Below are 14089 nucleotides of genomic sequence, written 5' to 3' on the forward strand. Positions count from 1 at the left end.
AGATTCCATAACCATAGTTATGTAATCCTATAGTGAAAGAGTGAAATAATTAACCTCTGTAAATACAGTACTGTATTGGTATTGCAGATATGTCAGAGCTCTACAATTTCAGAAAGAAATATGAAAGAATTGCCTGTTGTAGCAGACTTAATCTTAGCAGAACATCACATGGGGTATCCAAACAGCCCTGTATGTGTTTCAGGGTTACTACCAATGCATGGAATACACCTTAAGTGATTATGAGCTCATAGCACAACACAGTGATACATTTCAACTGCTGGCCTCCCAAACAACCCTGTGTTCTCATTAAAAGAAATTCTATCTGCTAAATTATACCATTGCTGTTGGAACAAAACATTATCTCTAAAATGAGAATGAGGAAGTTCATGTAAAAAGAAAAATGAGTAAATTGTTTAGAGTGATTTATATTTATCCTTTCACCATAAAATGATCGACTAAAACATAGAGACTAGCTTAGACTTACATAAACTCCACATTCATCTAAGAAGTTCTAATATGCTGGTCTGGTTTGCTGGTGTTTCTAGGTGGACAGTGTAGAAGGTGGTTGCCCTTTTAGATAAGAAACAAACAAAAAAATGGTTTCATCATGTCAGTGAGGATATATTAGATTTAGCTTACAAGTTATTGAGATTATCTGTCACCAAGTTTTAATGGTTGGTATGGGATAGGATGCTTTAAACTTCTCCACCAGGGGGGCGCTGCTACACTGAACTAGCTACTAGCTCTGTATTTATCATTAAACAAGAAAGAAAAAGTCACGATGAACAACAACACGCTGCCTCACTCGATTAGAAACAAACATGATCCTTCTTAGACTGTAATCTAATCCTGCTGGTAATCACTCTATTTTTAAAATGTACCTGTAATGTTTTACAGTTACTAGTTATATATATCCTAATTATGTAGCTAACATTGTTACATGTGCTCCCTTACTGCCCAATCGGTGTATTTATATTACTCAACAGCTTTAAATAAATAAATAAAGAAACAAATAAATAAATATATGAATGAATGAATAAAAATAGCACAGATCCTGGAGGTGGTTGTGCCAAAAAGCTTGTATGACTGAACATCAAAAGGTCAGTATCATTGTCAGGAACCCTAACTTTATAATGCATGGCTTCTGTGTCTGCCATAACCCATGATGAGCTCTTGGTATCTGCCATAACTTTGTAAACGCTCACTATTTAATGATAGCCCTTGAAGCCTGGCAACATAGTTAGTATTTATTTCTGGGGGTAGAACACTCCATGGTGTAGATGGTGTGTTTAAATTGCATTTCTGCACATTAGGAGTGAGGGAACTCTGAGGGCAGCTGCAACCGTAGACGTGAGGGATGGCAGCCCGACACTTAAAAGGCTGCACCATTCACTGTATATATAGCCATACTTTAATATATTGGCAGTTCAGCTATGGCTCTGGTACTTTAAAGATTGGACACTCTTCATTGATTGCAGGATTTTCAAAAAGAAATGGGTTCAGTTGAACCAGTTTAGCTTCACTGAGGGTTTGCTTCATTGAGGCAAAGCCATCTATCAAATACTTTTGTTGAGGAATGTAGTCCTATAAAACTGCTTTTCAACTGTTCAAACATTTTTAACAAAGACAGGGTGGTCCCACCACACAAAGCACACATGACCTGGTGAAGGCACAGTAAAACATTGAGTAATGGTCTGAATATTCAGAGAATCTGCTTTGTGAGAAACCATAGGCTCATTTGCTTCATCTACCACACCTGAAGTACAGGTGTACTTTTGAGCTCACTTTATCCCACATGTTAACACAGTCAAGTCCAGTTGGTCTTTACTGTTTGAAAAATAGTGACAGGGCTTTTCTATACCAGAGTGCTGCAGAAATACCTGTCCATACGTTGGTTCAAGCAGAGTTAAGTTCTGTATTGTTCTTTCATGTGGGTTTTCTAAAAGAACAATACATCTTCAGCTTGTACAAAGAGCAGTGACACAGATTTCCCAAGACCGTGAATGCAAAAAGAGAATGCACGCCAGCCCTGATTTGAATGTTTGGTGTAGTATCTGTGTATCTCATTTACTGTCTGTCTGTTTATGTTCCTACACAAGATCTTTTGTTTGCAGGTATTGCAAACCCCTGTTGTAAATAGCAGGAAAAGTGTTACTGCTGTTATGTTTCTACATAATAAAAAGTCAAGCTCAGTACTATTAAGTTTTTTAACCAAATGTATAAAGTATTTTTATTCATGTTATTTTCATTATCATTAATACTCTTCACTTAAGAGCAGGGCAATTTAAGAAATTTGAGAAATAGTAAGTTTATAGGAAGCAAAATTTGACAATAAATTATGTACATTTTGGTGTGCTTTTTACACAGGAAAATGAGCATTGATAGCATTGATCCACACCTAAACTTAATCTTAACCTAGCCTTAACCTACGCTTAACTCCCACTTTAATCTACACCTAAACCTAACCTTAATCCACACCTAAACTTAATCTTAACCTAGCCTTAACCTACGCTTAACTCCCACTTGAATCTACACCTAAACCTAACCTTAATCCACACCTAAACTTAATCTTAACCTAGCCTTAACCTACGCTTAACTCCCACTTTAATCTACACCTAAACCTAACCTTAATCCACACCTAAACTTAATCTTAACCTAGCCTTAACCTACGCTTAATTCACACTTTAATCTACACCTAAACCTAACCTTAATCTACACCTAAACTTAATCTTAACCTAGCCTTAACCTACGCTTAACTCCCACTTTAATCTACACCTAAACCTAACCTTAATCTACACCTAAACTTAATCTTAACCTAGCCTTAACCTACGCTTAACTCACACTTTAATCTACACCTAAACCTAACCTTAATCCACACCTAAACTTAATCTTAACCTAGCCTTAACCTACGCTTAACTCCTACTTTAATCTACACCTAAACCTAACCTTAATCCACACCTAAACTTAATCTTAACCTAGCCTTAACCTACGCTTAACTCCCACTTTAATCTACACCTAAACCTAACCTTAATCTACACCTAAACTTAATCTTAACCTAGCCTTAACCTATGCTTAACTCATACTTTAATCTACACCTAAACCTAACCTCAATCTACACCTAAACTTAATCTTAACCTAGCCTTAACCTACGCTTAACTCCCACTTTAATCTACACCTAAACCTAACCTTAATCCACACCTAAACTTAATCTTAACCTAGCCTTAACCTACGCTTAACTCATACTTTAATCTACACCTAAACCTAACCTTAATCTACACCTAAACTTAATCTTAACCTAGCCTTAACCTACGCTTAACTCCCACTTTAATCTACACCTAAACCTAACCTTAATCTACACCTAAACTTAATCTTAACCTAGCCTTAACCTACGCTTAACTCACACTTTAATCTACACCTAAACTTAATCTTAACCCAGCCTTAACCTACGCTTAACTCACACTTTAATCTGCACCTAAACCTAACCTACACCTAAACTAAATCTTAACCTAGCCTTAACCTAATCTCAACCTACACTTTAATCTCCACCTAAACCTAATTCTAACCTAATCTATACATTAATTTACACCTAAACCTAGTTAACCTAATCTACACCTTAATCTACACCCAACCCTAATCTTAACCTACAACATAATCTTCACCTAACCCTAACCTTAACCTGCATCTTAATCTACATCTAGACCTAATCTTAACCAAAGTGAAATGAGGAATCCTTAGCGTTTCTCTATTGATGTCCGTCCATTAATTCCTGTTTTATAAGATCCAAATACAGCATTTTGTTTTCATTTCTTCTTCGAGTATAAGACAGACAGGTTGTGTGAGTGTGAGTGTGAGTGTGTATTTTGCCCAAAAGTGCCATCAGTGGACCAGTGCAAAAGATTTGTTGAATATTTTAACTGAAACAATTGACATATATGGACGTTTCAGTTGGGGATCATGTTGAAATAAATAACTATCTGCAACACTACAGCCCTAATTAAGCCATTAATTAATAAAATAGTAGACATTGATCAATAACAATTGTTCATTAGCACTTCTTAGCAGTTTATACTACAGTAGGAGATTTTAGTCAGTTGTTTATTACGTTAAGCCTCTGATGCACATCATTGATGTAACCTAGGGTCAAAGGCTTGATCAGGGGCCATTGTCCGAGTAACACTCACAGTCCACAATTCACCCATCCTGAACAACAGCCGTCTTTACAGGCCTTTTCTGCTGCCTCTGTGATGTCCTTCTTGACATTCCTTTTTGTAAATCAGACGCCAGGAAACCTGGCCTAAGGGTAGTAAAAGTCGTGTGTCATTGTAGCGTGTTGGAAACGTGTATTGTCTACCCATGTCCTCTTTCAATGGTCTATGCTTTGCTGTTGCTGAGATACTTACTGCTAACCTAAAGTTTTGGGGAAAAAACAAATGTTATTATTCATCACTTACCCCAGATGCAGTCAATCAGCCATGACATGTTTGATATCTGAGGTGTGCCTTTTCCCCATGCGTATGGTTTACAACAGTCAAAAAAAGGATTTTGTAAAAAGCATTCAATTAGACCATATTTAAACAGTTTGTGATGGTGTTAAAAGCAAACTGTATAATGGCTGCTCAGAACTGTGAGGCAGGTTGATCTGCTTTAGCTGGTGCAGGAAATGCATGCTCTGCTGTATTTCCTTTGTAGGGGGCTTGATATTGATGTCCTTCTTGAGATCCAGGGTGATTATAATTCTCAAGAACTGGATCACAGCCAACAGTTTTGTCAAAGATGGTGAGCACTGGCAGGGGTGGAGGGCTTTGTTTTTGAGCATGTTCTGCTACAAGCTATTGGCTTCTCTGTAGAAGCAGCTGTTCAGCTATACGTATGCAGACAGATGCATCACCTTCTCTGATAAGACCAATCACTGTAGCGTCAGGATTTTGACAGAGCATACTTTTAAAAACCTATTCATTCTTTTAAAAACAGATTTTAAATAAAAAAATGTATTGCTGATGTTTAGCTACAGGAAGAGAGTTGCTGCTCTTTGCCTGTAAGGAAGCTGCTAATCCATCTGCAAGTAGAGGCATGCAAGCCTTTCTAGGAGCTTGTTTTGGAGAAATATGAAAATGAAAGGATAGTATGAAATACCTGTCTGAAACAGGATTCCTGCAGGTGTTCTTAACTACTTAAATCTTAAACAGCCTATGGGCTGCCAGCGGGCCATCAGTGTTATTACAAACTTCTGTTACCAATAAATAGCCCCACCAGTTTGTACAGAAGTCCCTGTAGGTAGAGTAATATTAATTGTGTAATAAGCAGTGCTGTGTTAAGGGGTTAACTCAGGAGGTTTGTATGTGTCCTTTGTGTGCTTATAATAGTCTCTCAAAAACTTTTAGGACTACAGAGGTGAGAGTAAAGGTCTGCAACAACATATAACATATACAGTATAAATATGTAATATAAATACAATATGAAATATTATAAACAATACAACATAAATTGAGCAGTAATATAATTAATATTAAACCTAAATAACAATAATAATAATTGTCAACAAAAAACTCTGCTATCAATTAGTTGGCTTGATGATGGTTGTCCTGATGGCAAGTCCTATTTATATTACATTAACAAACACAGAGTGAGCAATTTGTGACTGTGCATGACACAAAAAGTGTGAGAGAGGTGTGAGACAAACACACAGAAACGCACTGTAACCTAATAATAAGCCCTATTTGAATGGGATTAAATGGAAACCTGGGCTAATTCTCTTTTCACAGGGGCACTTCTGTGATTTTATTTATGTCCCTCCCTCTCTAAAAAATTACAGGCAAAATGGCTGTGCTGTTTATCACTCAGAGGTGCTCTGTGTGTTTTTCCAGGTAAGTGCCTCAGTTAGGTACTAAATTTGCTCGCCATGTGGTGATTTTATTGCCGAGGAGGAGGAGACATAATGTCAATGTATCAAAAAGACCTGTTTTGGAGATTCTGGCATCCAGACAGGTTAGAGTGGCTATGTGTTGAGCTTTTTATGCTAGGTCTTCGGACCTGAATCGGTTCAGCTTGGGTGTTAAATTTGTGTTGTGTTGTTGCTGTGTCTCCTGAATCGAATCCAAATGATATAATATGTAAGGTATGTAAGATATTTCTAGATTTGTGTCTGTTCCATCTGCCTGAGGAAAATCAGAATGAGGATCTTCTAAAGAAGTCTGATGTACAAAGCCTTATCATTGAAAAAACATGGTTTTAGTTTGTATTGCAGTAGTCTGTTACTATGTAGAGTTTTCAGTGATTATTAATGACCACAGTTTTTCTGTTTGGGTGGGGGGCTGTGTTAGTTTTGATTGGTATTCTTTGTATTGCGTGTTTTATTAACATGGTTTATGTTTATTCTTACTGCTGGGGGTGTTTCGAACCCAGTCATAATATTGCCTTATTTGAATGCATTGCTGCTGCTTTTGATAAAATGAAAATAAAAATAAGGCCTTAAAAGGTTTTGAATGTTTTTCTACATTACTAAACCAGCTAAACTTGTATTAGGCAGGAAATAACTATAAAGCTCAAGGCACAAGTAATCAAAAGGCTGTGCCATATGTATTATTCATATTGTGAGATGGATTCAGACTCTTGTACTCTAGATCAACACAATGCACACCTATAGCAGAGCTGAATCAGAGACCTGACTGCAAAACTCCTGAGCAAAACTGATGTCATGCATTATTACACAGCAGATGTTTCAGATAGATTTGCATTAGGGTGCAATTACAAGAAAGACCTGTGATTTGCTTGATGTTGTAAAAAATCAAATTGCATTTGTCAGATTCAAAAAAATAATAATAACAATAAACAAACAATCCCAAATAAATAGATGTCTTTATTCTCTTTTTTAAAGTCTCTGTTCTAGCCCTTTAGCTCGAGAAGCAAAGTAGCCTTTTCCTTGGTCCTGATAAGGCCTTTCCCCACAGTTCTTCAAACAACAACAATGCCGTTCCTCCTGTTTACTCTGTTCTCTCAGTTTGGAAATCATCTAATTACAGACCCTGGCTTCATATCTGCCCCTAACAAACAACTGATTTTCCTGTACTTTCTCTGCGAGCGTGGTGGATTCTGTCCCTAAAAAGACAGGCTAGGCCTTGGGGTCATGGCTCTTTTTTTTTGGGCTGAATTAGGTAGTTTCCAGAAAAGAAAATATCTTAACTGAGCAATCCTGCAGAACTTTACATACTAACTGCTGTCACTTATAAGTTATCCTACGTATAATATGTGGTTGTGTAGTGCTTAGTTTTACATATATTAATCTTAAATAATTACCCTGATTATACCCTTCATTCCGCTGAATATATTTTATTCACTACAAATCACCATCACTGCAAGCAACAAAGATTAAAATAGACTCATAAGCAAACGTGGATTGTATAGAATAAACCTTACATACCCTGTGAACTAAGGAGTAAGTTTGATTCATCTGGGTTTTTTCCAAGTTTAAACTTAATTTCTGTTGATGCAGTTCACACAAATTATCACATTATACTGTGTTTATGCATTTATATGATGAATTTGTCTGTAGGACAGAAGGAAGATTTTGACTGTATGGATAAGTAGTGGAGCTCAGTATTCTGCGTTCAGTGGGTAGTCCCTGTGTTTTGTAGCCCTAAATGAAAAAGTAAGAGTGTCAGTTGGACAGATCATGAAGGAAATAACTAAAGCACATTCAATCTCATATTCTCTCACTTACCACTCAAATGGACATGTTCTCCAGTTCCGGTTGAAGCTCAGAATGGTGTTTACCTCTTCCTTACTCAGCTTAAAATCAAAGACCTGTGTAAAGAAAAACAATATTCATAGCATGATATAGCTTAGTTTTTGTCCTTTTGTTGTGATGGTGTACGGAAAAATGCACTAGACCAAAGTGTAAAACAGATACCTGGAAATTTTCCCTGATTCTTCCTGGATTGGCAGATTTGGGAATCACCACAACATTCCTCTCAATATGGAACCGGATTAGAACCTGAGGTGGTGAAAACAACGCTCAATTAAATGAAAGGCAAACAGGACAATGCAAATGTGGGACAATTAGCTCCTTGAAAGGTTTAAAATCAACTTCATCCAGTTATCAGGAGTGTTACAGCTTCAGCATTCTAATCTTGTAGTTATATATATCATATTTGGAAATATGCTCTGAATAACATTCTGCACAGCTTAGCTTCTACCTACTTTCCATTTGATGTAAATGCTTAGAGGATGTTTTAGATAATGTGGTGCCACTAAGAATGAAGCCCCAAGGTACAATGAAATCTGCTTGGTCAGATAAAGTTATCAACTACACTTATTGCTGCATGAAGCAATCTTTCTTTAACTCTTTAACAACTATTTAGCACTAAGATACAGTCTGCTACTGAGCTCAATATGCCAGCAGTCTGCAGCAGCAATGATTTCACCTCTACACATTGCCTACCTGCTACACAACCAATATAGATATGGAGAATAGTGTACCTAAAGCAAAGAGTTTGTAGTTCTTTAACTATCTTATCTCACAGTTAGAGCTTTACAATCATTTCTTCCTCAAAACCATCCACAATCTATTCAAGTCCTATGAGTTTACTGAAATAATTACCACATTAATTACATAATGAACCATATTTAAAGAATAATAGACCTATGTGCTAGTCAAGAACGTTAGCTCTCAAATGAAAAACCACACTTGTGTAGGGATCACATTAGTAAAAAAAACAATCAGGTTATAGACCTCATCTTAATACAGAAAGAGCCCTAGAAAAGACATTTGGAATATTTAATTCCATTTTAAACCAAAGCATTTTGCTGGTTTTACTTAATCTTAGCAAAACCAATATTTGATGTATTTGATTCCTCAGAACACACTCTATTACTAGAGAAACAGGAAACCCTGTCTGGAGTCATGGCAATAGCCCTGTTTTAGTTAAGTTCTCACCTAACTAATTGTTAACAGTTTGCAAATAAAAACAGCTGTACATATAAAAGAAGGTCAAGTGTCCCACATGGTTCTATTATAGGACCTCTACCATTCCCAGTACAGTTATCTATAAATCATCTATTGCATCATTTTATGCTGCTATGCTGATGATACACAAAGTCTCACAGAACATAGGTCCTTTTTCTTGGCCAAAAAGCATCTGATTTCATGATAAAAAAAAGAAAAAGAAGGAGCAGCAGGAAAAAGCAGGAAACTGATTTTATGATAAATATGCCTTCTCAGTTGCACAATTACAACTGTTCAATTGCCTACCACTAGGTCATTTAAACTTGAGGACAGGGAACAGGGAAACGGACCTAAGTGCACAGCTAATTAAGAACTATAAACTAATCAATTCCAGAAAGGTTTTCCCAAGGGAAATCTAAGGTCCTAACAATCAACTAGGACAAGCAATTCCAGGCAAACAGCTAGAGGCATAGACTTTCCCCACTAGGGGCACAAACCCAGACTGCCTGGGACCAACCCTAAGTGGAATAAAGAACCCATACTTCAGATAGGAATATTAGAGGGGACTGGCTTGATTGGAGACAGTTGCACTCATGCAGCATGAACTCTAGTCTGAGCCCCAAGTATGTGGCAAGCACTTTCACCTTTTACCTTCTGGTGGTGGGTTGTGGTTTAGTCCACCAGGCCCTTAGAGAAGGATAAAAAGATCTACAGAAAAAGATCTGGAAGACCACTAAAACTGTCACCATCTAGTAAACATTACATACACACCTGCATGTTTCAAGGACTTTGTGAAGAGTTGTGTGGGTTACCATGCAGGCTGACCTGGGGCATTCGTGTCCACAAGTGTCCCAGAGCAGAATTATGCAGACCATGGTTGTGGGGAATGTTGCAGCTAAGCAGGGTTTAGTGTTACTTTTGGTGAGTTGTAGCTGCACCACGTTTTTAAGAATGTGTGACACATTTGTTGTGACCTTAAGTGCCACTGTGCATGAGGAAGCGGACATTTGGCTAGTTGCAGATAATGAGAATTGTGTTTGTTAAGGCTGTGCTGGGTCTTATTCACTACAATACACTACAATAGATAGGTACCTGTGCTGGTGTTTTCTTATGCTTAGCAGCTATGGCCTTAATGCGTGGGTCCTCCAAGAGGGATGGATCACCTGGCTTTGCCCTGTCAAAAGAGATGTGTTCACATCAGTTCTGCAGTGATGGGTGAATTGCTTTATTAATTAATAATAGGAAATAGGCATAGAACGGTTTTGAGTGCATCTAACTAAATGGAAATAGCATAGAATCACCCAGTTACCCTGGTTGGTATCTGTGTAGATAAGGATTTTATTTTTACTCACCATGGTCTGTCAGGGGACCCCAGAGGACTGTATGCAGTCACTGCGATGCCCTTAGAGTGACAGAAGTCGATCAGCTTCACCTGTGTCAGGTAGGGATGGCACTCAATCTGGAACAGAAAACAGTAAAAAACATGAGCTCTTTTCTATTGGAAGACAATTAGGGAAGAAATACAGTGTGCAAAAGGTTACCTGGTTGTTGGCAGGTTTATACTTGAGGCCTGGTTTGTTCAGGATGGCTTCAATCTGCGAGCGGTTGAAGTTGGAGATGCCGATAGTCTTGACCAACCCAGCATCTACCAGCTTCTCCATTTCCTTTATGATAAAATTGTAAACATTTATATGCATACATTCATATATTCAATCTATATGCACGTGTTCCATGAAATGAACCAATATAGAGTCCCTTATTACAGAATAAAACTTCATACAGGATGCTGTATTTAAAAGTTGTCAGCTAATGTAGCCGAAGTTGTAAAACAGATAACATTCCTTTAAATCTTGATAAAAGTTCAGGTAAAATTTGGAGTAGAGACTTAAAGATTAAAACTTGATTAAACTTCATTGTAATATAGCAGATATTCTAACTAGCTACTAGCTACATACTTGCTATCTAAACTACTGACTATCCAACCATTTGTTTTAATTATTTGTTTCAAATAATGGCTGCAGTGGTTCAGGTATGAAAGTCTTGTTATGTAGAACCATACTAAACTAACAAGACTCATTTTTTTTGAAGCCATGTTGAACCTGACAGATTTTAGTGAGAATTGACTTTTGTATTATACAGTTCCTTTAGACAATAAAGGGACTAAAATCTTTACTAAAGCTATGAAACTAGAACTATAACAATTATCACTAGCACTAATGAAAAAGACACTTTCAGTTTTTCTATATTTAAAATATACTCTATGGAACAAAGTATTGGGACACCTGCTTATTCATTGTTTCTTCTGAAACCAAGGACATTGAAAAAGAGTTACATTCAGCAACAAGAGGGTTAATGAGGTTAGGATGTTAGATGGTCCCCAACCCCCCAACTCCTCAACTTATCTCAAAAAGTACTGGACGGAACACCATCATTCCAGAGAACACAGTTCCACTGCTCCACACCTCAATGCAGAGGGCTTTAAACCCCTCTAGCCCACTCCACCCCAGAGAGACCAATTTATTTGGCAATATTTGTCTACAGGGACTAGGCAAGTTGTGGATGTGTGCATTTAAGCCTCTGTGTCAACAAGTGGGTGCCACTTACAGCAGGATGCATTTATTAGAGGATGTTTCCACATTTAGCTATCCACATACTACTAACATACATTACAGCAACATACTAACAACATCCTTTTCTCATCCTTGTCTGCATGGTTGCTCACTCAGGAACACATGAGTTTCAGTGAGTAATCCAGCTTAACAAAGAGCCTGATATTAAATTCCAGTGTTTACTCTTCAGCAAAATACACACTGCCTTCTTTTGTATCATTAAGTTCAGAAAGATTTCTGAAGCATTCTAAAAATTTTACTCACTAAAAACACATCTTTTGGTTAATTCGATTTTTATTATTTGTTTCTAACAGTTTAGCCTTAAAAAGAGGAAATAGCTTTCTGCATGAGTGATCACATGATCTGAGCTGTCATGTGTTATCACATTCTCTCTGTTTACTCAGTGTGTGTGTGTGTGACAACAAACCTGACTCTTTTACTACACACACAGGTAAGCAATTTTATAAACAAGTGATAACCTGATAAACATTTTTCCAAAAGTTAAGTATGTTGACTCTGAGGTATCAGAGGTTTCAGCATGAATCCCGGAAGACAAATAATTAGTATTAATTCATAAGCAAACAAGTATAGGGAATGAATAAAAATAGTGTAGAGTTAATTACCTCCCATGTCTCCAGAAAGTGGCTGTTATCTGGAATGGCTTGGCCCTCAGCATCAAGAGGAAACATGTTGTCTCCAGGCTGCAGATTTAGATCCAGCCATCAGCCATTCACATGGTACAAATATACACTTATAATTCTAAATGTATGTTTATTAATAGTACCTTAAAGCCCACAGGCAAATGGATTAGGTAGAGATCCAGATAGGGCAGGTTTAGGTCATGCAGGGTCTTCTCACAGGCTCCTCTAACCAAATGTCTCTCATGGAATGTGCACCACAGCTGAAAAGATTGAATATGTAAAAAACGGCCCATTGAATATTACTCTGTTTGTGTTAGATTGAGCAAAGTGTAGTTATTGGTAACTGGTAAAAATTGTAAAGTCATGGTTATATGCAGTGCTTACCTTGCTGACAATGAAAATGTCCTCTCTTTTCACCACTCCTTGATCAATCATGGCATGAACAGCAGCCCCAACTTCTTTTTCATTCTCATAAACATAGGCACCATCAATGTGACGGTAACCGGCCAGGATTGCTGCCTTTACAGCTTCCTCCACCTGCCCTGGGGTGGACTGCAGGGAGACATCACTTGTAAGTGTAATGATGTTCTCTAACATACTGAACCCAAATGCACAACTACCAGCTACCAGATTTTCAAGAAAACACCAACAATGTTAGACAACTGGATTCCAAGATTAGGACAAAATGATGATTTAACTGCATTTAAAGTGTCTTACCTTCCATGTGCCCAGCCCAACAATTGGAATTTTTGCTCCATTATTAAGAGTGACAAAAGATGCCATGGTGACGTGTTTCCACCTAGAGGTGCTATAGTGAAGTCTTGCAGCTGTGATTCCACCAGCAGACTCTCAGCTATTTAACAGGCAGCTCCCCAGATAAAAGCCAAGCATCAGAATTTGACTGGTCACGTCTGGAGCCCAACCCTCACCCACTGAAGCCAAGAAGGAGGAGTTTACAACCAGTTTTGCAAAAGACTGCATTCATCAAACCTGATGAACTGCTGCTGTTTGAACTGCTAGCCTGTAAGGGTTGGGCTCCAGACATGACCACTACTTCTAGCGAGGGTGATATTTTCATTGATATGTACATCTCTTGGATACAGAAGTGGTACAGCTAATGTGGACATGCATTAGAAATTGTTTATGAAACCAACAGTTCAACCTTCATAACTGTTGGAGTGAAAAATGTATGGTCAGCTAATGCCAACTTTGTGGGAGGACTGCACTGTTTGTTGACCACACCTAATATGATGTCCACGCCCTACCCGTTATGATTAGATTGCCCAGTATAATAAATCCCGTTCCATGTATATGCTTTAAAAATATGTTTAATATGTGTAGCGGCATTCAATGGAATATGATTGTGTGTTGGAGGGGGAGTATTGTGTTTTAAGGGAGAAATCTAAAAGTGGTGCTGTGGTGTAAAAATAAAAAGAAGGAAAAAGATGCATAAAGCAAAGATTGAACAATCTATTATTATTATTATTATTATTATTATTATTATTATTACTAGTTGCAGTTAAAGAATCCATAAAAACCTTTCACATACCTGATATTACTATATACACAAAAGTATGTCAGCACTCTTTTGTATAAGCCATTACTCATTATTTGATCAGTTAGTAGGAACACCCTAGGTCATGAGATAGCAAGAAAATTTCTGCAGGTAATTCATGACTTAGCACTTCTGGAAAATATGAGGCAAAGTGTCTTATCCCATAAGTCTTTTACATATAATGGCCTTGTTTCAAATATGTCATGCCACCTTACCTTTCCTTTGGTCAGTCATGATACAGAGCCTCAGCCTCACCCTCCTTCTGGCACATGAGGGCCCCATCAGCCCTAATGTGACCCCACTCAACTGGGAAGGCTACAAATATTTCAAGATTCTAAAATGT

At 37.6% G+C, this 14089-nt stretch overlaps 1 protein-coding gene across 1 annotated transcript; it reads right to left on the reverse strand.

Annotated features, from left to right (window-relative positions):
- Positions 1-7590: 7590 nt before the first annotated feature.
- LOC140549699 (aldo-keto reductase family 1 member B1-like) lies at positions 7591-12974 on the reverse strand. Its single transcript, XM_072673449.1, has 10 exons — positions 12909-12974; positions 12576-12743; positions 12335-12451; positions 12174-12251; positions 10483-10605; positions 10294-10400; positions 10034-10115; positions 7907-7990; positions 7718-7800; positions 7591-7633 (listed from the first exon to the last, which is right to left on the reverse strand). Exons 1-10 carry the CDS (start codon positions 12972-12974, stop codon positions 7591-7593), a joined length of 951 nt encoding a protein of 316 aa, XP_072529550.1.
- Between the last annotated feature and the right edge of the window lie 1115 nt (positions 12975-14089).

The sequence above is a fragment of the Salminus brasiliensis genome, chromosome 2, assembly GCF_030463535.1.
Source record: "Salminus brasiliensis chromosome 2, fSalBra1.hap2, whole genome shotgun sequence".
Taxonomy (NCBI): domain Eukaryota; kingdom Metazoa; phylum Chordata; class Actinopteri; order Characiformes; family Bryconidae; genus Salminus; species Salminus brasiliensis.

Coding starts and splice junctions, on each gene's coding strand:
- LOC140549699 (XM_072673449.1), bottom strand. CDS start 12,974: ATGGCATCTTTTGTCACTCTTAATAATGGAGCAAAAATTCCAATTGTT. Junction 7,991..10,033: donor ATAAGAAAACACCAGCACAG/GTACCTATCTAT, acceptor TCACCACCTCAG/GTTCTAATCCGGTTCCATAT. Junction 7,801..7,906: donor GAATCAGGGAAAATTTCCAG/GTATCTGTTTTA, acceptor TTCTTTACACAG/GTCTTTGATTTTAAGCTGAG.